Below are 26,372 nucleotides of genomic sequence, written 5' to 3' on the forward strand. Positions count from 1 at the left end.
TCTTATCTCAAATCAGTAACATTTTGCTTCACTGTATTTTTAAACAAACATTGTGGTGAAATTTGATTTATAAACATTTTTGACAAACCCATACTATACATTTGGATGGTTGCATGAACTTAAAATGTATTTGTGTATTATCTACTTCTAGAAAACAAATGTGACAGCAATGTGGACCCTTGTAATCCGAGGCCTCCCTGATGATGAGGACCACAGTTACTTTTACAGCAGCTGCTTTGTAAGTTCTTATGGGTTTTTGAGAGACTACACAGTGTTGTACAGATATTGACTTTGTATTTGTGGGTATGTAACTGACAGTCAGATGAAAAAATGAATGCTGTTTCGTATGTTCAGTGCAGAGCTTGTTTATTTTCAAGCTAGTGAGGACAGCACATAAATTGAACTTGAGAAAGCCATAATATTTGTTATGCTCTTTACTGGACCACTTAAAACTAGACGTACAAAGTTTTGGTCCTACTAATTAATGTTTAAAAGGACACCGTTAGATTCTGACAGTGATTAGGCCTGAGCACAAGTATTTGCTGGGATGCAAACTTTCATCTGTGGAGATTAGTGTCTCCAAATCCTTTCCACCTTGATCCAGTGTCTTCTGCTGTCATAGCTGGGAGGAATTGTAATATACAATCTGACTTGGCCTCTTGTTTGGGCTCTCATATGCTTTACATATCAGTTGTTCAATGTACAAAAACAAATAAAAGGCAAATAAATAAACTTTGAATTGTGTCAGTAGTTCATTTTCTTTATGTCAACATTTTTCTAAGGAGAAAGGAACCTTTTTATTAATGTATAATGGATGTTTAAAGCACTTAAGCTATTAAAGGAACTCTTATTGGTCTTTTTAAAGCAATTGATTTGCATGGTTTGAACAATTAAACGAAATACAACTGAACCATTATAAATGGCGGGAGATTTTGTATAAGTTGACCGACTTAAATGAATGTGTTTGCAATAAATGGATATCATATTTCAATTGAAAGTGTTTGTTTATTTGAAAGTTACATGAACAACCATTTATTATACTAAATTCCAAATGTAGTCTTCGTCACTAAAGCAGAGCTGCCAACATACACGATTTTGGCGTAGCAGATACGATTTCCAGGCCCTAATTACGCCGCTACGCTTGACTTGAATATCCTACGCATTACCCAACAAATCGAAAAATGAATCGTGTAGCTGGCAGCCTCGTGCCTGTGTTGACATCCAACCAGCCCTAAAGCTCACATATAAGCCGTTTTATGATTCGTCCCTTGCGTTGACAAAGAGCCAATAGGATCGGCTGTACTTCTTTTTTGTAATACCCTCACTACTGTTACCAGGATGCTATGCTGTTTTGGCTCCCGCTGTTGATGAAGAATTCTATTCATGTAGACCAGTGCCGTGCGGTGAAAAATATGTGAAGTCAATAGAGTTTATTAAAACATAATTCAATTGGCAGCTTGCACATTGACTACTGGTTGTTTTTCATATTTTATCTCAGCATTCTTCACACACACCTATGATAGGTACAACGAGTTGGCAGTTGGTAGCTAGAGAACTCGTGTTAATAACTGGTAGGCTAATATATTATTTCATGCGAAGATGCACAGGCACCCTGAGGATTTTTACCTTTACCCATTAAAATACAATGAGTTAAATCGGGGAAACTATAACATCAGCTCGATAACTAGCTATCATTACATGCGAATTGAACGCTTCCATTTAAATCGTTTAGGTTATTTAAGTCTCTTGAGCTAGCTAGCATAGCAACTAGATAACTATAGCAACCAAAAAACACAACTTTAGCTGCACAGTTTAATTTCTCAAACTCAGCTCACCAATACATTAAAAAAAAAGATCGTTGGGTTCAAAGTGATCACAACGACGTTGTATGATGTTAAATGGATGACAGACATTAAACAATCCCCTCGGAAACACTCGGATATCAATGTAATCTTGGCTAATAATTAAACGTACTGGTGGCTTTCCATTCGTCTGCATTTGCATTGTTGTATTTTGTGGCAGATTCATCGGGGTAAATCATTATGGTTACATACTGTTACATATATATATCGGGGTAAAATCCATCAAGCATCTTTGTAACACAGCAGGGAGGCATTATACAGGAGGGAATATTTCCTCACTTGCATCTTTGTTACAGAGCAGGGAGGCATTATACAGGAGGTGCTAATTTCTCACTAGCTCCGCTTTGTGAGGGATTGCTCAATCTGACGTGAGGCGCCGCTCTTTGCCTTACCCCGCTTGTCTCCTCTGCTCAGGTCACGAGCAAATTCAGCTATTTTGGTTATAAAATTATTTAAGATCATTGGAATCATACAAAAATTACATTTATAGCACAGATAAGTAGAACATTGTGGAGATCGTAATGAAACGCAGGAGACGTTCATTACAGTTCAGCACACGAATGCGTGTCTCGTTTAATCACAGTCAAAGTTAACAAAACAAGATGGCGCTGTCCTGACCAACAAGCATGGGGCTCCACGTCATCGTAAACACAGATTAATTAAAGGGACCACGATCCCTTTTTACAGTTGTACTTTCAAGCATAAACCAACGGTCATACTTACAGGCAGGGTGCGATTTGACAAAAAAACAGAGGGGGGGATGTTTTTTTTAATTTATTCATAGACAAGAACATTGGACTTTTAACTTGCATAACTAGGGAGAAAAAAACGCAAAAAGTAGACAGGCCCTTTTTTCGGGTCCGTGGATTAGTCCCCATCACAACATGGCAAAACTTTTAATAACCCATACATGGATTTCTATTCAACGTCACAAAAACATGCGTACGCACTAACAGGCAGAAAGCACCATAGAACAGCATCAATGCTCTCCATGAAAAGACCCTCCAATTAACTTAAATCAAACACTCAAAATAATTCACTAAATAGCACAACGTGCTGTCAACACTCAGGGACAGGTCTGGAAAACTAGACAAAGTAAACAGTCGGCTCTGGTGACAAATTTGTGGTGGCTTTTTCGTTTTTCCTATCGGGGCATTGTCTGCAGCATTTCGGCCCTCTTCTATCCACAATTCTGCAAATGGGTCCTGTAAAGTAAGATGATATGCTGCTCTGAACGCGTTTCATGTTTGGTTCAGCGCTGTTTTTCCTGCGAAGTTCCCGCACAAAAATGTTACAATGTTTTTGTGTTCGATGACGTTCAGAAATATGCACCGTCTGCCAGAAGGCTGCTGAATAGCCTACTCTGATGTAAAGACACTGAAGATCGTTAGATTTCAAGAGTTTAAGTAGGCTAGCAGTTAAGTTGCATTCATCGCTATCAAGGGGGGGAAATCCTTGTCCCCACCGGAGATAAAAATAATTTAGCAGAGGTAGGGATAGGAAAACCAGAGGGGGGGAAATCCTCACCATCCCCCCCTACAAATCGCACCCTGCTTACAGGCATGAAACAACAGTGTGTAGAACCACACTTTAGAAGGAGGTGAATTATGTGTATTACAGTCACTACAACATATTAATATCTGGGTTTTTTTCATTATATAATTTAACATATGTGTTGTGTTTTTATTATCTTAATTTCTAATGGACCAATGATAATTCGTGAATACACTATGCCCGCGAAATCGCGGAGCGAGCTGTCAGTTGAAGTCTATCAAAAATGGATGGTGAACGTACTTGTCCTCCGCTGAAAAAGCGGCGAATTTCTGAACAGCGCTTCAAGCTAGAATATAACGCAGAATGGCCGACCATCACCCGGTCGAAGCTGGACGACTTCCACGCTTACTGTATGTTGTGTAAGACAGATTTTAGCGTGAGGCATGGGGGCCGACACGACGTTGAAAAGCACATCAGGACTGCTAAACACACGTCATACAAGGCGGCAGTGGAAGCTACAAGGCCCATCGCGGGCTTCTTTACGGTTGACAGTGACACCAGTGTCATAAATGCCGAAGTGCTCGCTGTGGACTTTCTGGTGGAACACAACATCCCGATCGCGGTGGCCGACCACATCGGGCCACTGGTGAAAAAGATGTTTCCGGACTCGAAAATCGCTGGTAAGGCTCAAATGACAAATAGCCTCAATTCATCTCAAGCATTCATAGGCATAGATTTATATCTGTATACTGTCACAATACACTCTACAATCTGTACAGACTATATAAAACAGTTACAGTACTGCCCTGGTTGATAATCTGATTTAAATCTTGCAAATTAATCATTGCTAATTTATAGCCTACTGATACTGTATCATTCTAATAAACATTTTTCATTTTATGTAAAGGTGAAAAAAAAATAGCCTAGGCCAACTTACTCTACAGAGGATTAATATCATGATTGTAATTCTGCAATTCTGTGTAATCTAGAGTATAATCATGATAATACAATGCAATATTTTTGTGATTGCAATTGCAGGAAAGTATGGGTCTGGTCGCACAAAGAGCAGCGCCATTGTTGGAGCTCTTGCCAAGGAGGATGCGTCTGTGATCACGGAGGCAATGAGGACAGCTCCATACTCCCTAGCCACGGATGGGAGCACTGACTATGGAGACTGTAAGCTGTATCCTCTTGTTGTGAAGTACTTTGATCGAGGACTTGGGCGTGTTCTGACAGTACTCCTATCTTTGCCAGAGTGTCATGAGGCATCTACTGGGCAGAACATATTCAAACTCATTGACAATGAACTTGAGAAACGTAGCATATCCTGGGACAACTGCATGAGTTTTGGGGCAGATAATGCCATGGTGATGCAGGGACTCAAAGCTGGCACGGCAGGCTACATCAACAAAAAAAACAGTGCAGTATATGTGCTGGGATGCCCGTGCCATCTAATTCATCTAGCTGCAGAAAAAGCTGCTGCTCAGCTTCCAGTGTCCATTGAAGAGCTGCTGGTGGACATATACTTCTACCTAGACAAATCCAGCAAGAGGAAACAGGGACTGAAGAAATTTCAGGATCTGTGTGGAGTGGAAATGAGAAAGATTGTTAAACATGTAAGTACGAGGTGGCTCTCTTTAGATAAATGCATCGCCAGGTTGTTGCAGCAGTGGCCTGCATTGCTGCAATACTTTGAGTCAGAACAGTCTGGGCACAGCAGCAAGGACAAGACCACGCAGAGCAGCAGCAAGGACAAGACCACGCAGAGCAGCAGCAAGGACAAGACCACGCAGAGCAGCAGCAAGGACAAGTCCACCCACAGTGTTAGCAAGGACACATCAACCCACAGTAGCGGCAGCAAGGACAATTCTCAGTTTGATTTGGCAGGCTATCTCTTTCGCCAACAAAACCTAGCCAAATTCTGTCAGGGAAAGAAAACACCAGCAGCTGCAACCACACAGCCCAAGACTGCAACGGCAAAGCCCAACACATCTAGCGCTGCACCCACTCGGCCCAAGACATCTAGCACTGCACCCACTCAGCCCAAGACATCTAGCACTGCACACACTCAGCCCAAGACATCTACCACTACACCCACTCAGCCCAAAACATCTAGCACTGCACCCACTCAGCCCAAGACATCTAGCACTGCACCCACTCAGCCCAATACATCTAGCACTGGAACCACTCAGCCCAAGACAGGGGCACAACAGAGAGTGCAGAGGGCATGTCAACATCTGCAGGACCCAACATTCCATCTTTACTGCTACTTTCTAAGTGCGGTCCTGCCGATATTTGATGAGGCCAACACTCTGCTGCAGCTAGACAAACCCTGCATACAAATACTACACAGGACTTTGACCACACAGCTGAAGAATCTCTTGAACCGATTTGTGAAGCCTCAGGTGATCAATGCAGCTGCTAAGGTTCACCAGGTACCATTCAGGGAACCAAGCAACCAGAAGAGCAATGAGACCTTGTTCATTGGGCAAAACACCAGAGACTTCATAAGAGATCACCCTGAGCTTGAGGAGCTGCAGCTTGCCCAGGTCTTCAGCGCTGTGCGGGCATTCTACATGAAGGCTGTTGAGTACATGGTGAAGAAGTTTCCCTATGATGACCCAGTGATAAGGAATGCTTCTGTGGCTGACATGTCTGCACGGGACAGCGCAGACTTCAATTCTGTGAGGTACTTCACAGGCAGATTCCCCTGCTTGAAGATGAGTGCTGAGGAGATGGACAAGCTTGAGGGTCAATTCATGACCTACCAAACCGATGCTCTGCCAGAAAGCATCACCAGCTGTGACAGACCAGACACACAGTGGCACCTGATGAGTCAGCTGAAGGATGGAAATGGCCATCTCAAGTACCCTTTACTCTGCAAGGTAATGCTGGCTATCCTCTGCATCTTCCATTCCAATGCAGACTGCGAACGCATCTTCAGTCTTGTCACAAAAAACAGAACGGAGTTCAGACCTAGTATGGGAATGGAGACCCTGAGTAACCTCATTACCCACAAACAATTCATGGTGGCAAAGGGGTCTGTCTGCTACAAGCAGGCGTACTCCAAGACAACTCTTGCCAAGGCCAAGTCAGCAACCTATGACCATCTAAAGTGAGAGGTTGATGAGATGGTCATGTCACAGCCAAAGGTTCCCTTGAGTTGAACTCTGTTCTAAAAAAAGGCTGTGTAAAGGTTTTTCATGTGTTATTGTTCAGTATTGTTTCATGATGAATTCTGTTCGGTTAATAAAAATATTTTTTTGTGTATGTTGGTGTTTAATTGTGTGCAACAGTACAGGGAAAAGGAGAAATTATACACGAAAAACATGTCCTAATATGACCTAGATTGCATCTCAGAGCATGTAAAGTCTCTGGCTTCTGATAAGATAAGATAACTTTTATTAATCCTGTAAGGGAATTGCACATGTTATAGCAGCAGGGTGATAGGAAAAGGAATAGGGAACTATATATACATACAATTTACAGTAAAATAATAACAGTTGAATACAAAAGATAAATAGAAATAAGTAAAGTAAAAATGAAATAAGGGGGCATTCAGGGGGCTTCGGCGGACCTCGGACCCCCGGCTTTGAAAAAAAATTTGCCTCGCTCCGCTCGGCTTGCTACTATTTTCTAAAACACAATGTTGGCAGCTCTGCTAAAGGCAAGTGAGGTGTTTTTTTTAAGAAAGTCTGTGTGCATGTTTTTATTTTTTTTAAAGATATTTTTTGGGGGCTTTTTGCCTTTAATCGGATAGGACAGTGGAGGGTGACAGGAAAGTGGGAGAGAAAGTCGGGGTGGGATCCGGAAAGGACCACGGGTCGGGAATTGAACCAGGGTTGCCGGCGTACGGTGCAGGTGCCCCAGCCAGTTGTGCCACGGCCGGGGCCTGTGCATGTTTTTTTAGTAAGGTAAACTATTTAGCATTTACAGTTTTAAAAAAAGGAAGATACTTAAACTTACTCGAAATTAACTTATTATTTTAGTGTATATGTTCTGTCTCTTTCAAATTTAGAACATAGGTCACAGTAAAACATACATCGACTGATAATAGCATTTTTAAAGTTTTCACAATTCTTAAGTTGCGGGCACAGTTTAAATGTTCACCTCGCATGTGTCCTGGTTTAACTCCTTTGCTAAAGGGTCATTTAGAGAACTTAGGCCATATTTTCTCACTGTAATGAGATTGCTTGATTTAGACATCAAATTATTTATCTTCTTGTGTCTGCATAAGTTGTTGGTTTTGGGGCTGATGATGCACTTTTCTTGCAAAGACCGCCTTATTGAGATGTTATAAAACAGTTTGGTTGTTTGCTTCATGTTGCTTTGCAACTTTCCTTAATTACTTTTTAGTCATTGTGTCTCCACTGATGTTGATAGTTTTTAATTGTTGATTTACAATTTACTCTATTTTCAAACACTGTCTATGTTTTGGATCACAACTGAATACATGTTTACTGTAAATACTGTATGCTGACATTTATACGGCATCAATATGAGCCTCTTGTAGGCATACCCAGTGATTTCATTTTAACAAAAGATAACTTTTCAAATATAAATGCTAGAATTTGTTTGACTGAGACACAGTACTACCAAGGAAACTCATTAACTATTCAAAGCATCACTGAGTTGGAGCATGCAATGCAACAGGTGCTCATTGAGTCACAGCTGCATTGTGTGTTTGATCACTATAGGTTACGCAACAGTAAATGATAATACAAGGCTGTGGTGGCTAATGAGAGGTGAGGGCTGCAGGCTAATTTAAAGGTAAGATTAAACAAAGGTGGTAGTCATGGTTCTTAGCCTTTCGACTAACTTACTTTTGGCTGAACTGAACCAAACTGAAACATATCTGAACTTTCTGTATCGTCTTTACTCTAACTCCCCCAAACTCCCCATCTTGTTCCTGTTACTGCCATCTCTTTTCCCTCCCTCTCACTTATTATTCTGTCTCTATCTGCCCATGGTGTCCTCACTCGCCACCCTCTCCCGCTCTCTCTCCCTGGGACAGCAGATGGAGACTATGGCCCAGTTCTGCCTTTTGTTCTGGGTCCCCTGAGAGACCCGTGGCTTTTTGGACAGCACACAGCTCGACTCCCCATATCTCATACAAAATGCAAGTGCCTTTCTTTTCATTAAAAAGGGAAGCTGTGGAATGCACATATTCTGAATTTATTTATTGAAATGAGCATGACTACAGAGGCTTGACGCTTTTTGAGTGCAATATATACTTAAAGATCGTCACACCTTTCCATTGCAAAGGATTTCAGTATGACTGTATGTTTTTGGATATTAATCTTATTACATTTATATTAATTTATGCACTATTTTATATTCCACAACAATTGGCGTCAAAAGACAAATTCTTTTTGATACTTAGGAACTGTTTAGTCCTTCAGAAAGGTCGATTTATGCCGTGAGTTTCTGTCGATTTTCCTTTTTGATGTATTATTTTACTCACAACAGCATCCACACGCGTCAGTGCGTCTTAGGTTCCCCCATCTCCTCCTCTCTGTTGTTATTTTTCATAACGTCGGTACTGCGTAAATAATGGATGTCCCTGAAACCTCAGCCTGACCAGCATCCCACCTGTTGAAACTGTTTTTAACTTCCACCTTCTAGTAAACACCATTGGTTAACGAACAAAGCATCTTAGTGGTCATTATTATTCCACCTACTTTGACCAAATAGAAAAGCTGCAAAGGAAACAAGAAAAATAACATTTGCAGTGTAGGTCCTTTTACAATGCAAAGTGAACTGTTGGTTACAATAACTTTAATCAAATATACAGCTACTAAAGTCATCACCCCATACTTAAGATATTAAACTAATGATAGAGCACGCTATTTTTTTGTTGTGGTTAATTAAATTAAAACTCATTCTCAGCAAAGCTCCGTTTGGATTTACTCGTAAGTATTTTGATGGTTTGTGCACTCATGTCTTATTTAAAGAAATACAAACAGCTCTAAAACATCTATAAAACGTCTTATGTTTAAAGCTAATCTAATTATTTTTAATTTAGAAATCGTCATGCTTTCCCTTGTATTTTAGCTGTCATGTTCCATAGGGTATTCCTTTAAAGTGTTTACTGAAACTAGATCTGCTTTCACCGCAACACGAACTTGCTCCAGATGGCTGTCTGATCATACTCAGATAAAGTTCTACCTGCATAAATTCTGTTAATTATTTAACATAGCATCCTCATTATATTTCCCTTTATTCCCTGCCTTCAGGAGGCGAGCACAGGGGCAGGAGCTGTGATTGGCTGAACACAGTGGGTGGGAGACAGAGCAGTGACAGGTAGCAAACGGCTACTTTAGGCAGTTTCATTAATTATTTCGAAGTTGCTTTTTTATTTATTTTTTCACCGTTTTTGTATCGCACCCCTGAGTCAACCAGGCTTTGGACACATTAGATAAGTGGCAAATAAGTTGGAGAAGAAACAACTTCGGCAGCAGTTGACAGAGAGAGAGAAAGAGGGAGGTGTGTGTGTGTGTGTGTGTGTGTGTGTGTGTGTGTGTGTGTGTGTGTGTGTGTGTGTGTGTGTGTGTGTGTGTGTGTCCTGTGCACAAAGTCCTTTCTTTAGTTGAGAAAGTGTGTTCCCTCTCGAGTCAAATCCTCGGGGACCCGGTGGGGACCCGCGAGCGCTCACCAGCTGACAGCGCGTGCTTCGTTGAGGCCATCCAACACCTCGGCCCACGAGCCTGCCAACAAAAGCCTAAAATTAATGCACGCTCCCCATTACCTAGAATTCACCAATTGGAAGACATGGCAACAGTTCAGAAAATAGAAAAAAGAATCCGCGAATGATGCGAAACTTGTTGCAGGGTAACAACCCTATGTGGTATAATGTGCATGCAGCGTGTCTGTGCGTTGCCATACACATTTCAGAAACACAGGACTGTGGGCCAGGGGGCGCGTGGACTTGCGACATATGGCGAGCGAGCGCGTGTTGCACACGTTTCATGTCGCCGTCAGTTTACGATAAATTACGTAAGAAGATATCAAGTTTCGAAAGTTTCCTTAATTAAATGGAAAGCACTTGTGTGGTTTAACGTATATCATTCACTTTGTTCCTTCAAACTTTTATTTGTTATTCATTATCTGCTGAACTCTAATACTTACTTAAAGCTTAGTCTAAGGCAGCTTACTAGATGCAGATTTCGTTAGGCAATATGTGTGTGTGTGTGTGTGTGTGTGTGTGTATATATATATATATATATATATATACACACACACACACACGTATATATATAGTGTGTGTGTGTGTTTATATAGTTTGTATTTCTATATTCATAACATGTACCTTATTATTATTATTACTATTATTATCATTGGTCGATTTAATTGCCAAGAAGCCACTAACAAGCTACAAATATCACCTTCAATCAACAATACTCCTACTATGATAAGAAATATTATAACTGTCTTATTTTTGTATTTAGTTTTCAATGTTGAAAATTATATGGAGGTATAAAAATATAAATGCATTTTAAAACCCAGAGTTGATAATAGAGTTATGGTGAGGAGGTTATAAACAACACAGACAGAAAGAGAGAAATATATTCGTTTGCTTTTTTATTTTCAAAATCAAAATAACATAATAAATGGCAAAATTATAGTTCTTCCTGTAACTATGGAGTTATAAAAAGCAAATCAAATGAAACATATCAGCAATAAATAGATGTCAATTAATCTCATCCAGTGAAAGCAAAAGACACACAGGTTGATCTCTAGATACAAAAGAAAATACAAAAGAAGGCAGCATTGATGGCTACATTAAATAGGATATTTGTATGGAATTGGCAGTAGGCTACTAAAGTAGCAAACAAACAGTAGTCGTGGTTTGGAAACAAAAGTCGCATTTCTCAAGCCTCTGGCTTGTATATTTTTAAAGTGCACATTATGAACTTTTAAAGTTGCAAAAGGAAATACATTATACTTTAAAATTCACAGATACAAACAGAAAAAAAGATCATATTTAAGCTACAAAATGTTATTTTCTTTTCATTATTATCCATAAAGTCATGATTTGTGGAAGACAGCTTTTTGGTCGGAGTGACGTGGGAAATGCCCATGGCTGTGCTGCGCGCTACATGGCAGAGGGGTCTTCCAGCCACGTCTCCATGGAAACTGGAAATTATGGGCTAAACAGCTATTGGCAGAACCGAATTAGGCCTTTCTCACACACACAAAAAAACAAGATTAAGACTATGTTACATGTTGATAAAAAGGAATAAGTCTATTTTCTATTTTTTTCTTTGAAAAAGCAAAACTTCAAATTAATTTTGTTAGCAACATATAGACTGCATATTGACACTGTAGGCTACGGCCATTATGTTTGCTGTAGGCAACATTGAGACTCTAATAGAGTCTGTAATTATTGATATTATTAGGCTATGTTTTATTATTATTATTATTTTAGTAGGCAACAGTGGGGTGATGATGATTATGATGGTGGTGGTGGCGCTGTAGCTTGAGTTCAGATAGGTCATCTTCTTCACTTGAGTGGAGCTCCATCGCTATTTCATCCGAGTCACTGAAGTGAGAGTGCGGGGAAAACTCTCCGTCGCTTCGGGGAGAATCTTTCCTCCCATCTCCGACTGGTACAAGGGAACTGCCTGCCCGGGTGGAAGGAGAAGGCGAACGCATCGCTTCTTCAACCATAGCGGAGAACGAACCGTCGTCGAAGCTGGGGCGGAAAGGAATCCCGCTAATATGGCCAGCCGTTGCCGTCCTACAAGTGGTCGGGGACGGGGAAGCCCTGTCCTTCGCTCCGTCAATACCACCGGTGGCTGGAAGCATAGTGTCACTTTTTGGCGAGTTGTTGGTGTTATTTGAGCCGTCGTTACTGCTGTTTTTGGAGGTGACCGGACCTTCGAGCAGATCTGCAAGGGCGTTGATGTAAATTTGCGCCATCTGTAAAGTTTCATATTTGGAGAGCTTCTTGTCGTTGTCAAACGCCGGGATGACGCTGCGCAGCTCGTCAAATGCGTAGTTAAGCCCGTGCATCCGTCTCCTCTCGCGCGCGTTGGCGGCCACGCGCCTCTGCTTGTGGACTCCGTTGTGAGGTCTGCTGGACGGAGCTCTCTGTCTCGTGGATGTCTCGTCATCCGACCCCGTGGCCGTGCCTTGAAGACGGCACAAGTCCCTGACTTTGAGCGAAGAAGAGGAGGGGCTCTTGGCAGTTCTCCTGTAGCTGGGAGGACTGGAATCCGGTGAACCACTCTCTGAAAAATAAAGACGCAAGAATTTATTGAACTGTTCTGGTTTGATTAATTTATAATAAATGCACAACCTGTTGAGGATGATTAAATGTTTTTTGAGCATAACAATGTTATAATTGTATAGGCTTCAAAATAACGGCACTTAAGCTGACTGTTAAGACAAGTAATTCTAATTCTGCCTTGAGACCCATAACTGCGATAAACCCACTGCAATCCCAGATGCCTGTTGCATGTGGGGTTGAATTGCATGTAATGGTGTTTTTGAAAAGTGTTCGAAAATGGACACTATTAGCGATGTTTCTCACCTTGATAGGAGCCGGTGCTGTTGCAGGGCGAGTGCTGCAGGTAGTCGGGTGAAGTGGCGTGTGCCACACAGGTGCCAGAAGGCTGCACCGGAGCCAGCCAGGCGCGTGGGTCACTGCCGCTGTCCACGAGTGTCAGCCCAGATTCGTAGCGAGACTCCTCGCGCTGCTGCTCCCCAATCCTTTCCCCAGATCTCATGCTCTGCAGCCGCGCGTGGAGCACTGCCACCTCCTGTGCGCCTCTGTTCCAGTCTTCCACACTTTGGACATCCATGTTTCCAAACGAACTCAAAAAGTAGGAAAAGTTGACCCGACTGAATCAATAAGTTTTATTGGAGGCACCACTTCTTTCCTGTCGCACTTCGTGAGTATGACTGTCGCGTGCTGGACTCCTTCTCTGATGTCTCAAGGCGCAGCGTCCGTTTAAAAAGCGGCACGCGCCTGGGAGCCCCCCTCCTCGCGCTGGTCGCGTGTTGACGTCCAATGAGAAGTCTCGGTAAGGCCCGAGAGAGGTGATTATGACCCCTGAAGCCGGAATGTTTATGATAATGTTACAATTTAAGGAGTGTTTAACAGGAGGGAGATAAGGGGAACCTCCCACAGGACGCACGTGCATGGTGGTGACGTTTTTAGGTAAGAAGCGTGGTCAGCGTGAGACTCGCAGCTGGGACCGAATTATTATCTGTGCGTGGGTGAGGAGGAAAAACCGGTAGGATAAACCCTGAAAAGGGTTCATTTTCTTTCGTCCATTGTCTGAAATGTTCTTCTGCACTGTCTGGCGTAAAGGCTGCATTTAATTTAGCATCCCATTGTCAGCAGTTGATCTTGAATATTTACTGTAACCCCCAACTCCAAAGTTTGAATCACCAAAGAAGGGGCATCACATCTCGCATAAATGTGCCCCCTAATCAGTTCAAATAATGAAATTATTATTTGTCAAATCTGAAGCAATAACGTTATTTCATCCCTTAGTGGGGACACAAATTCAGGGAATTTGTTGATGAAGTTAAAAAAGTTGAGGGATAAAAATCCTGGCCAAAAAGAGCTTGGGGCGAAGTTACTTGATCAACAGTCAGCTGGAAACACTTTGGGGCTCCATGGGGCTCGCACACTCAGTGTCAATTCATTCATTCTCAGATCATCTCCAGTTTCCATTTTCCTTTTTAGCGGATCTACAACCGTTTGATCCAACTCTCGCAACGCCCTGCCAGTAGAAAGGACTTCACAATGGAAACATGAGCAGGGGGCTCGCGCTAAACACTGTTACAAGTTGTGTGTGGTGCGGCGCGGTTGTAACTGCAATATCAATCAGCGAGATATAGGCCTACACGCACACACACACATACACAGACACAAATACTCGCACAGACGAAATACGATGTTTAGTGACAATACATTATTTCCAATATTCATTATTTAAAAAAAAAAAAGGTGCACACAAAATCAAAAATGAATATCGTTCAGCTGTTTGGGTAACCAGTTTACTGATCAAAGCAACCATGCTTACTGAGATCCAAACATTAGGCCTAACCTGGCAAATGAACAATGGGCTAATTGCTGAGTGGAAATTGACAATTTCACCTAATTATCACGGTGGATTTAGGAATTTAACTGTATCTATATGTTAGATACAGTGGCCTAATGTATGTGCCACAATGACCGAGGGATGGTTAGGTTAGCTAGGCTACCTGCCCAGTCCAATTTATCACAACATTCTGTAAAATGAAATAATTGCAAAATCTAATGCACGAAAAAAATAGAAGCAGACTAAGACTATATTTATAAAACACCACCACCTTTATAATCAAAGACATAAAACGCTTATCGATGTTAAACATGTGGGCTTCATTCTCTAAAGACAATGCTGCTTTAACTACAGGCGAGCTGGAACTTGTGGGAAGAAATCCCCTAATTTCAGAGATAACCCGGCATCAATCTTTTGTATTTTTTATTCATGTATTCATCATGGGGACGTCTTGTGGGCCAGAGGTCTGGCGCCGAGCGTTCGCCCCCTCTTCCCACCTACAAGCCCCCATCCAACGGGCCGGGCCGGGCTCCTGAAGCTACCGACAGGTTGGATATTGTAGCTGGCGATTATTAAAGTGTCGGAGTCACAATGGAGACTCTATGTTCCATTGGTCACGCCTAGGGGTTCCTCGAGAGGGAGAGCAGGGAGGCTCCCATTCCAATGCGCAAGAGGAGTCTGCGTGCTGCCGCTTCTCATTCCCATCTCCCGGGAGACAGGGGCGCGACGGGCACGAGACCGGGGTCGGAGGAGCTGGACAGCGATTTCGAAACTCTGAAACCTTAGATTCACTACATGGTAGGCCTACTGTTTTTGTAGAAATGCTAAACAATAATAATGTCGAGGCTCAAAAGGTAGCCACACCTAAGGAAACTTTCTTCTCTCACAACTTTTACGTTTTCCGTACAAATACCTGAACAACAAAGTGCTTTTGAGAACTAACAATACACACATGTTGTAAGGGTACACATGTAGGTCCAGTTTGTACTGCTTTAATGAAACGTTTCTTCATCTCCCCAACCAGCAACGTTATAATGCTAATTATAACTTGATGCTATACGAGTTTATCAAGTATTCAATAATGTCAGGGAAAACATTTCAGATACGTTAAGGCATTTATATCAATCAATTATAATGATGCATTCGGGACATTTTGTTTTGAATGTGTCGTTGTATTCAATCTTTTTAGTAAAAATATTCAGATAGTTATTCCCCTTTTTCTAATGACTTACAATTTAGTCCAAGTTGTTTAACTCCCATCAAACATGTTCAATGCAGATACACTTTTAACAAAAAAGAGCAGGAACATTTTAGGAACAGGTTTACTCTTCATAGAGGTGAGTTACAGATTATGATAATTATTGATGCTGACTCAGATTTCTTCTCTGCCTTGTACAATAAGAACAAAATGTCTCGCATGATGTCAAATTGGTTATTACTTAATGTGTCAAGGGAAATTATAAGCACCATCAATATCTGTTAAAAATGAACTATTTCCATTCATTTTCGATAATTTGGGGACTATCTGTCATTTATCTTGTTGAAAAGCATACAGTCAGAGAGAGAGACTTGAGGTCTGAGACAATGGGGAAGGGCTAAATAGTGGCACCAACTGGTTAAATTGGAGAACTTCAATGTAGTGCTCCACTGAACTTGACAGCATTGGTCCCAGCAGTGTGTCTATCAAGCTGTTAACAGCAGTACACAGGCCTTTGAAGTGATAGACCATTTGAAGTGAAAGACACAAAAGCTTTGCTCATGCTTGAACTTAAAATATATTCCACGCATCAAATCATCTTATTTCACAAAGAAAATAAAGATTTAAAATGTTATAGTTGGCATTTGTAATTTCACTTTTACCCTATGTCCCAAATCTATAGGTTTAATGTTGAAGCTATAACAGGATACTACAATCAACTTTGCAATAATTAAATGACACACTGCATCAACCCATTTTAGAAAGAAGTTGCCTTTGCTTATTATAAAAACAATGTAAACATAAGGGAGAATGAAGGAGAATTACCTTTTAACCCTTTGATAAAAGCATACCTACCAGTTTCTGGATCAACCTACCGGTAAGATGTGACTTGTGCAGAGTTAGTTACCATTTCTAAGAGAGAAGACGAGTCGCATGCGCTGGAGTCAGAAAGCTGAGGAGCGGAAAAAACTTTGCCACTTTAAAAGAAAGATGTTATGTCGTCTTTAACCTTTGTTCAACATTGACTGTACACTTATTTGAAGGTGGAAAGTTGCTCTTTAGCGAGGTGCCTCCTATATGCTCGTTTCTTAGAAAATGCACAGATGTTTGAAGCAAACAGAGAAAAAGACAAAAGCGATTTAGCATTAAGGAAAACATTACTTTGACAAGTCAAAGTAGTGAGGACACTTTCCTGTGTTTTGTGGGATGCATGCAAGAGGTGAGCCGTCAAATTACAAATAATCTTTAACGGTATTCAAAGCTGTTGATAAATGACAAGATGTAGATTTATTCACCATATTTTATATACTGTTGTCTAACTTACCACAAACAGGAAAATATCATACCTCTGTAGAAAACCTGTTTATTAGACAAATTATACACAGAAAGCTTTGCCACTTGTAACAGAGGCCCCAGTTTGTTCAGTTTTTGAATAATATGCAACACATACAACAAAATAGGCCTATATTAAATACTGTACATCATACATTTTTGAAAATTCTCAAGTAAATCCTGTAGTTCTATGTATGAAATAAAAAATGTTAACATATAGCGCAAGAGCAAGTTTGTGCATGCTTTCTTTTTAATCAACTTGCCACTTTTTGTTATTTAGCCAGCAAATAATATAATGAACTCAGGATGACATGATAAAAGCAAAAAGTTTGTGTTGACCATGGGCAGAACAGGTATAAAACCAAATGCAGTAATGTGACCACTTAACTCTACACTATAGCTCATTATGATATACTCTTTTCTTTTTGTTAAACAAAAATAGCATCAACATGTAAAATATACAATTTTATAATGTCTCTTTCATTTATACTAAATAAAACCTTTGAAATGTCTGTGTCCTATTTGTCATTCAATAGCCATACTGTAGCCTAAGAAAATAATGCCTAAGAATGCTTGCTTCAAAACACTGTGGCTCGACTGAGTTCTGTACGCACAACATTTTGCAGTTTTAGTTCTTAAAGATAACAAACTGAAAACTGGTTTCTAAACAACTAACATTATCATTTATTAATACAGTGTTAGTGAAGAAGATTTGGTTCCATTTCGCCACCCCACCCCCTCAAAATATTCATTTTATGATCTCACTGTCCTGTTCTTCTTCCCCGCCACAAAATGCACCTTAATGGTCTGGTTTGAATTAATTGGCACTTAAAAAAAACAAGTTATATAAACAGTATTCTTAACATTACAGTAGGAAATAGAAGTATGTTTCGGACTTATCTCACAAAAGGCAGCCACTGGGTTCTGATGGTTGTTGATTCTGCGTGACATTCCTATGACCCTCAAGTGCAACGACTGAATTGCTGCTCTAAAATGTTTCCAGTTTGTTGTGATATTTTGACTGGAAGCCGAGAGGGAAAAGCTAGCTAGTTGACATACGTATAAGGCCTGTCCTGAAGATGTTGCTGCAATGGCTTCTCCAAAACACAAATTATACTCCCTTTCATCACATGAACCTGATAAGAAGTGATTTATTAACTCCAACATGACACAACCTAACATAATGAGCTTTTATCTTTTAAACACCCAGGCTATGGCAGCACTTAAATTAAGCAAAACAAAGAAAAATCAAAAATAAAAGTTTGAATGACTTAATAATGCAAAACCAGAGACTACAGCACTCATTTAGCAGTTTTTCAAAGTTTGCTGAGAGAAAAAAACAAGTAGACAGCTCAGAACAATGTTATTTTTTGTACTTCCTGACCAAAACACATTCCACGCAATAAAATCTATTTTTTTCAAAACAAAACTCAATAAAAGACATATAGTAAGCATAAGCTTTTGGAAGTCTTTCGGCTTGTCTTTTATGTTTTTTCTTCTTTAAGTTGTTTTTGTATCATCCCTTTTTACTATCCCTCTGAGAGTCTGATAAGAGGATCTCACCTTGACTTTAAAAGCAGATAGCACAGTACAGGTGAGAAAGAAAAGGTCAGATCTACATACAATCACTTACAGGTCTGTGGGCACTGGTACAGTGCAGTGGGGTTGACAAAGAGTCTACAATGTGCATCAAAGTGTTGAAAACAGTTTCAGACTGATGCACCAAAATGGCAGAGATACTTAAAGACCGACGCACCAAACTGGTGATTCAGTGTCATATTGTTGCACTGTCATTGCGTTTAAGCAGTATTCAGATGGATTCACCGTGATGGGGTCAGTGTGAGTTCAACTGTAAAGTCTTAGAGTAGTCTTGCCCCCGTATGGACACCACCTTGGACGCATTTAGAACCCCAGGTATTGGTGAAGCAAGAGAAGAGAAAACTCAGTATGGGCTCCCACATAGTGAAAAGGCAGAGTAAAAGTTGAGAAGTGGAGTCTTCCAGTATTCACTGAGATCAGGCCTTTTCAAAACTTCAAGCAGCTGCTGTATGTATTCCCAGGGCTACCGACAAAATTATAGTTATAAACGCCTTCATAAAATAACAACTCAATAATTGCTTAGTAGTGTGAGCCCCTTAGAGTTGATAATGGCTAACACACAACCTATCATCCACCAATGGCAGCCCTGGAGCAAACAGGAATATATATGTGTTTCCTGTGGTAGGAGTTGTGTAAACTAAACCCTCCAAGAGGGGATTTAGATAATAATAGTCAGGTCATTTCAGCAGATCTCCATTACATGAGGCAGTCCTCATAATGTAAAACAGAAGCAATAGAAAAAGATCCCCTTTCACACATATCACTAAAAATAATCCCCCAAACAATCACAAGAACAACAACAACAAAGCAAAGATTCAACCCTTCCCACCCCCTTCCCTTTTTGCACCTTACCAGCATGTTTGCAGGAGGATAAGGAACACCCAAAAAGACCTCCAGCTCTTTTGTCTTCTCGACATAAAAATTGGACACCCCTGGAAACACCCAAGCAGAAACTAAAAACATAAAGATTCCTATGTACACCTCTCTATCGGATTTTTTAGCTTAGCCATAATGTATTTGTTCTATCATCCCATGACTGACCCTAGCCACCTCACCTCCTTCTGCTCCTCTTCCTCCTGAGCCAACCATATCCTTAGAAACTCCTCATATAGAGGTGCCCCTGTCTGGATCATTGCCATATCCAAAATTGGGTCCTGGACCTGTGGGCTGGTAGGGGATGGAGGACATTGTTTTAATAGGGCTGCGGAAGAAGCCACCGTTGGGGGCTCTCTGCCTAAAAGGGCCCACCCCGCCAGTCCGGTGGTCTTGGAGGACGCCGCCACCGCTACCGAAACCAGCGGAAAATCCAGCAGCGGCTTTGGCAGAGAGGCTGCGGCTGAGGGTCTGGATCTGCTCGGGGATGAAGGTGGTGGTGGTGATGTGGGTGTTGCGGAAATCGCTGATCTGCTCAAGTGCCTGGCGTGCCGCTGGCAGGGCATCCATGTCAAGGGGTGTTAAATCGACGGAAGAGGTGGAGAACTGCTTGTGGGGGCTTTCATCCTCGGTGCACAAGCTGTTAACCCGGCGGTGTAGGTGCTCCAGGTCGATCTCCTTATCGTCCTGCAGGTGGGGAGGGGCAGGGGAGTAGTAGAACAAAGAAGAGGAAGTGGCGATGGTAAATGGAAGAAGGGAATGATAAGTTAGAAGAACACATTGGAACGTAGGATTTAAAAGGGATGGTTGAGGAGAAAGATCCAGGGTTAGTGTTTAAGGGTGGGAGATGAAGGTGGGTAAGTGGTGAAGTGAAAAGAAGATGAAGGATGTGGGGGATAATCAAATAAAGTTCAATAGGAAGGCAATGGGAGAGAGAGGGTCAAAAGGAATGGAGGAGGAGTGAGGGTAGTGCAAAAAAAGAAGAAAGGAAATAGAAAGACCAGTGAAGTAAACACGGGAGGATGTGCAGAGAGGGTGTATTTTTGAAAAAGAGGAAATGGAAACGTTTGGGTGTATTTGTATTTAGCAAAAGGGCCATCCGACCAGTACAAATGGGTGGAGAGAAAAATAGTAAAATAAAGAAAAAGGCCAACGCAGGTGACAAAATGATAAGGACATTTTCGCATGCATGTAGCCAGACAAACGTTTTGGCACAATTAAAAATGAGACCCATGTTAAGTTAAGAGAGAAAGTGGGGATGACCCAACATAAAAAATGTTTGGTGGTTAATGGGAACCATAAATGTGACAGGAAGCAGAGAGAGCAAAAGAGAGGAGGGGGAAGATGGAGGGAAGAGAAGCACATTCTGAGCTGTGGTGAGGATATAGAAGGAGAGAAACATACACACACTTCTACAAGGTCTTTAAGGGAGTGCAGATAATCTGGAATACACACAGAAAGCCCACCACCATCATGCTGTGCGCTCTGCGATTCCAGGGGGCTTGTGCTTGGTCTATTGTCCCTTACAATAACATAACATTACAAATAAAACCTCTATTACATAAGCAAGTTCAAATGATTAACAATACCTTACCTAACCTATGTATTTTTCCTGCTTATTGTCAATATTGCATCATGGCCAACATGCCAAAAAATTCACATTGAGATTGACATCTCATTTTCAGGTGAATTTTTTTCAGGCCACATACAATATGGCTCATTTATCAAATGCATTTTTAGAAGATACATTATTAAACTTCAATCAAACAATATTTAACAGTCTAAACAGTTCAAAAAGAAAGTGCATACATCAACTTAGGCTTTAACTTAACTTGCAGTATATGTTAAATGAGACTTATAATAACTATATTCACATATTAATAACTTATCCACATCTGAAGGATGGTTACACTCACTGAGAGGTGATGCATGCCTTTACTGTACAGGGGAAAGTCGTGTGAGAGAGCTGAGTTTGCAATGAATGAGGGGAGGATAGCGGGAGGAACAGGCTTAGCTGAAAGGTATACTCCTAAAATGCTTCCATTGTCCACACACATGGCAAGGTGGTTTTATGGAAGGTAAGGGTCTGAGAGTTAGGTCTGCGGAAGTGTGGGGTGTCACATCATTAAAGGTGTACCATTAAGATGTTTCACAATTTGGGTAAAGTCACAGGGTTTTGTGAGGAAGGGTGTCACATTATTTGGGGTAAAGATAGAGTAACTGACCGTGTCCTTTGGGTCTGGGGTTCAGAAGGGGGCTCTGGACCTACTGTATGAAGCTCACAGACAGAGGGGACAAGCAATGGTGCCCCCTGGTTGCCATCTAAGGAAGGGACAGTGGGAGGAAGGAGAGGACGAGGGGGCGCTAGTGTTTGTCGTGACACTATCATAAACACACTTTATATTTAATGGAGGGGATGTCCCAAGGGTAGAGTTGGTATCAAAGAAATGAAGGGAAATGAAAAAAAAGAGTGAATCACAAATGGTCAGTCCGCTATAAGCTAAAGGACACTAATGGGAAGATATAAGGACAGACTGAAAGGTACTGTGAAAGGAGAAGTGGAAGGCTTCTGTGGATACAAGGGTTCAGGACCTGACTATATTTATATTATTGTGAAGGAATATTTCCTCCATTATAAAGCTCACTGTATTAGTACATACTGAATCACCTGATCATGACCTATATTGACATTAATACAATTATAAATCTAAATGTATCTGAAAATGTATTTAAATATACATCTGTTGTGTGCAATATAAAGGCTTTACTTTGGATAAAAGCCAAGTTTACACAGCAAACTGTGTTTTGACTTCATTTAGTAGCTTTTTAGTAAATCTCCATGTTACATAAAGCAAATACTTAATGGAAGGCTATAACGTGCAGGTTTCAAGATTACGCTCTACTTGCTTCTAGGTAGAGGGAGAGCACCCTCTTATGGCAGAAAAGCACCATTGCACACATAATCAACTGGCAACATGCCAGGTGTATACACTTTTTAAAAAGATGTATTTTGGTTCCCAGCAGTAAGCTTGGCTGTGAACACCACATTTTCAACCTTGCACCTTAATGTCCATTGTTCCTCTTTATACTTTTTCACTCCTATATCATACCATTTCTAACAGAGCCTGTCTTCAAACGTTACTAACCAAGTATTTATTTCTATCCTCTATTGTATGTATAACCTTGGGGTGGGAGGTGAGGTGGTGAAGGTGGTCATTCTCATTTTTGGGGTGAGCTCGGAGGGGTTGGTGGGTTCGTAGGAGTGCTGCACGATCAGGGCACAAGGAATGTCGCAGCATGCCGGGGGCTGGTAATGGGTGGTGGTGGGGGCATTGGTGTTGCCGATGCCGGGGTTCTGGTTCAGGGTCTGAGTGCCCAGGGCAAGAGGGTGCTCATTTCTGGTATGAGGGCAAGGATCAGCAGCTTGCCTGGCAGATGGGCCATCTGCCGTCTGGTGTTAGTTTGTGAGGTGCGTGTGTGTGTGTGTGTGTGTGTGTGTGTGTGTGTGTGTGTGTGTGTGTGTGTGTGTGTGTGTGTGTGTGTGTGTGTGTGTGTGTGTGTGTGTGTGTGTGTGTGTGTAAAAAGGGCAGGAGGAGAGAGAGAAGGTTATGGGAGAGAGATATGGCATAATTTGTATAAATGTGTTTGTGTGCATGCAAGTTGACAGGGAGGTTTAAAACCCCACAAAATAAAGAAGCAAAACAGAGACACAAGCAGACAATCAGCAGCCGGGCAGAGACAGAGAAGGGATGAGTGACAGACAAGATCAGGCAGATGAAATGATTGTAAGGAGGAGGAGAGAGAGAAGTCAATTGGAGAGACAAAACGGGTGGGGGGTGAGCGAGAAGAGAGACACGGCAATCAGTCAGCACACACAGTTAAGCAGGTCGTTCTGTGTTGTGTCCTCAGAGAGACATTCACACAGTGGTTATATACCTGGAAAGGGGAGATGTTTAAATGGCATTTTGTATTGCTCTCTCCCTCTCTCTCTCCCCCTCGCCCGCTACACCCCTCAACACAGAGTACTTATCTATAAAAACAAAACAAAAACAAATATGAGAGCTTTGAGCCACAGTGACACAGATCATTGTGTAGAGTTAGAACAAGTAGGCTGGCAACTCCCATCCAGACCTCGAAAAGAAGAGGTCAGCTGTTTTAGGTGTACCAAAGATGATGATACACAAGGAAGTGCGTGCTCTACTCAAGCTAAATCTACACGGATTATATGAAATATCAGACATGGTCAAAACCACAGACGTTACCATTATGGAAGAGTTCTGACAATGGCAATATGCAGCATTATAGTTCCTCTTAGGATTGAACTTTTAGAGATGTGATTGAATCCAATGACAGAACTCTTTCATATATACCTCTCATAGAACATATACATAGGCTAAAAGGGTAAAGCAAAACAGCTGCCCTGTTATGAATGAAATGGGTCTTAGACACTCATTTGGAAAACGTTCGTCAAAAGAATTAAGATGTCAAAATTTAGACTAGCTTCCAAACCAGAATACATATACAGTACATTCCTATCGTTATATATTTGTAGATGGGGTATATTCAGGAAGTAGTAACTGTAGTTCACTCTGATACATTTAACTCATATGTGAACTATCAAACATCCCAAGATCGCAGTGCTGCCTTGGTGACTGTTACACAGTTCCACCAACTCCCTTTATTTTGTATGCATATCCTTGTGAAATGTGCACATGATACATCATAGTGTATGTGTGCGTATATTTGTGTTTATGAGTGTATATCTCGTTAACAATATTATCGGCATATATTGAGATGCAGCCTCATAGCATAGCAATAGCAATGTCAGCCGTTCACAAAACATAGCACAGACACAAACACTGACATATAGCTCACAGTCAAAAGCAGTTACCACAGCATTACACAATGAATGTAAAGGCATGTAGATGTACATTGTGTGATTATGTATGTTTTAGTATGCATAGGAAACACAAAAGACACAACACTTACAGATTAGATGTATTAGAGTTTAAAAGTGGATTGTGGGTTTGCATGTATAGAGTAAAGCACGAGTGTATGTGTGTGGGATGAAGGGATGGTGCTTTTGGCTTTACTATCAAATGGATGAAAATGATTTATGGCTGTGTTAACTGATTGATGTCACTGAATGCATGAGCTGGAAACACCTTAAAACACACTGAACACATGTATATATTGCATTAATGGGGTTCATGATAAGTCATATCTGACACAAATCTGTTTGTTATATTGACACAAGCCTGACATGTAGCAAGAGGAGAGCTAAAGTTGAGGCAATGTATGCATGCATGGGGGAGTGTATGCTTATTGTGTGAATGTGTGTTACAGTGAGTGGCCATATTGTGCAATCCGTTTTTCATCTTCAAGGGAGACAAATGAGGACGAGTCTGTTATTTGGTAATTAGAAGTGATTAGCATTCTCAGTGTACTTCATGTATTCAATGAGCATCTGTGATAGCCGAGACCCAACTGATAATCATAATGACATAACTGCACTCATTGTGCATCAATCCTTTTTACATTTTATGCACTTGCTCATTTATGATTAAGCCGATCTAAGAGACGGATTCGAGAGCATCCAAGTTAATTTAAAATAATATAATATTCTATGTAGCAACATGATTTTAGTGATTTCAACAATCACCATGATGGTTTAAAAGACATACTGTCAGTCTGTCATAATATATTCAATAATAATTGAGGAAACCATGTAAATCCATATATTATACTGAATCACTTATACAGCAACTCTTTAATATGTCTATCTGGGCCCAGTACCTCACTGTATTGGAAATAGACTCCTAAAGCCAAGTCTTCATGAGTAATTCCTACTCCTGGTGCCAATGTATGTTGATAAGCCAATTTTCTAGGCCCATGTATTAAGATTGGGTCACCGGACTTCTTAGTTTATGTGAAGCTTGCAAAATGCGCAAGGCGTGTTAGCATCTACTGTGACATCAAGACAGAGGCCAACGAGTTCTTCATTTAAACTGACAGAGAGTGAGGTGTCTGGTGGAGTTAATTACAAGCTTTATGGTTTGCTTCACTTTATTAATTTAACTTTTAGAAGTTGGATGACATTAAACACACTAGACTTACTCCACTGGCCATGATTAAGGCCAAATTGCATGAAGAGGCAGAGTTTTCCCCAGTCGATAAAATGCAACATATGCAATTTATATAATTAGCTGCTTTGAAGTTGACTTAAATTTGTGTTCTTCCCTCCACTGAGTGAGGACATGCTGCAGTGGTCCCAGCTTGACTCCCTCCTTTTCTGTTCTCAGAAACCTTCTCTGCAGCTGGTTGCCCATTTGGAAACATTCTGCACAGATGGTGATTTGAGATCTGAGTATGGTATTCCCACAGTTTTTACATACACTGTGACAGGTTAACTTTAACAAGAAATTACAAATAATTTGATTTACCAAAATTGTCGCCAGTCACCGGTCAAAAAGGAGTGACAACGGGGGGTTTCAGATGCCGTTTGATGATCTGACAAGCACTCTGTTAGAAGTGTACTGACCTTCTTCAGGTTCAGTGGTTATTGTGGGCAAACCTTGAGCTAAACTAATGGCAATCAATAGGTCAATTCTTTGATAGGGTGACGGATAAATGTCAGGGTTCAACTATCAAAAACAATCATGGTTGACTGAGCCAACTTCATCTTCAACATGGAAGCACTGACAGGGCTTTTCTAATGATGCTCTTTGTACTGAACATAAGATCACCCATTTCTTTGCGCCCACTATCATCCCAATGTTTGGTTTTTGATTTGATTTGCATTAAAAACTATCTTACTCCTTCGTTGATGCATAAAAAGCCAAATATGTTAACTATACACATCTCATATTGTTGGTGAATACAAGAACAATAGTAATAATACTTGCTGGAAATGATCATTTTCCTTTTTCCAAGTAATAACGTACATACATCATCCAT

General features: G+C 41.0%; 3 protein-coding genes across 4 annotated transcripts in view; 1 reads left to right on the top strand and 2 right to left on the bottom strand.

The window, feature by feature from the left end:
- The first annotated feature begins 3,400 nt into the window (after positions 1–3,400).
- On the top strand, positions 3,401–6,626 carry LOC134874078 (uncharacterized). The gene is made up of 2 exons (XM_063898071.1): positions 3,401–4,036; positions 4,395–6,626. Exons 1-2 carry the CDS (start codon positions 3,640–3,642, stop codon positions 6,473–6,475), a joined length of 2,478 nt encoding a protein of 825 aa, XP_063754141.1. The 5' UTR covers positions 3,401–3,639; the 3' UTR covers positions 6,476–6,626.
- A 5,055-nt stretch (positions 6,627–11,681) lies between these two features.
- atoh1a (atonal bHLH transcription factor 1a) lies at positions 11,682–13,162 on the bottom strand. Its single transcript, XM_063898162.1, has 2 exons — positions 12,892–13,162; positions 11,682–12,589 (listed from the first exon to the last, which is right to left on the bottom strand). The coding sequence occupies exons 1-2, from the start codon at positions 13,160–13,162 to the stop codon at positions 11,781–11,783; spliced, it is 1,080 nt and encodes a 359-aa protein (XP_063754232.1). The 3' UTR covers positions 11,682–11,780.
- A 3,798-nt stretch (positions 13,163–16,960) lies between these two features.
- The window catches only part of grid2 (glutamate receptor, ionotropic, delta 2), a 402,736-nt gene continuing 393,324 nt past the window's right edge, over positions 16,961–26,372 (bottom strand). The window contains exons 16-17 of one of the 2 annotated variants that reach the window (XM_063896522.1): positions 22,598–22,866; positions 19,783–20,102 (exon numbers count right to left, since the gene is read on the bottom strand). In XM_063896522.1, the coding sequence (XP_063752592.1) occupies positions 19,997–20,102; positions 22,598–22,866 (375 nt within the window). In that variant the 3' untranslated portion in view covers positions 19,783–19,996. Of the gene's footprint in view, positions 20,103–22,597; positions 22,867–26,372 lie in introns of both variants that reach the window. The other variant, XM_063896521.1, reaches the window with a different exon arrangement.

This window comes from Eleginops maclovinus, chromosome 12 (assembly GCF_036324505.1).
Source record: "Eleginops maclovinus isolate JMC-PN-2008 ecotype Puerto Natales chromosome 12, JC_Emac_rtc_rv5, whole genome shotgun sequence".
Classification (NCBI taxonomy): Eukaryota; Metazoa; Chordata; class Actinopteri; order Perciformes; family Eleginopidae; genus Eleginops; species Eleginops maclovinus.

Coding starts and splice junctions, on each gene's coding strand:
- LOC134874078 (XM_063898071.1), top strand. CDS start 3,640: ATGGATGGTGAACGTACTTGTCCTCCGCTGAAAAAGCGGCGAATTTCT. Junction 4,037..4,394: donor TCCGGACTCGAAAATCGCTG/GTAAGGCTCAAA, acceptor TTGCAATTGCAG/GAAAGTATGGGTCTGGTCGC.
- atoh1a (XM_063898162.1), bottom strand. CDS start 13,162: ATGGATGTCCAAAGTGTGGAAGACTGGAACAGAGGCGCACAGGAGGTG. Junction 12,590..12,891: donor CAGCACCGGCTCCTATCAAG/GTGAGAAACATC, acceptor TTTATTTTTCAG/AGAGTGGTTCACCGGATTCC.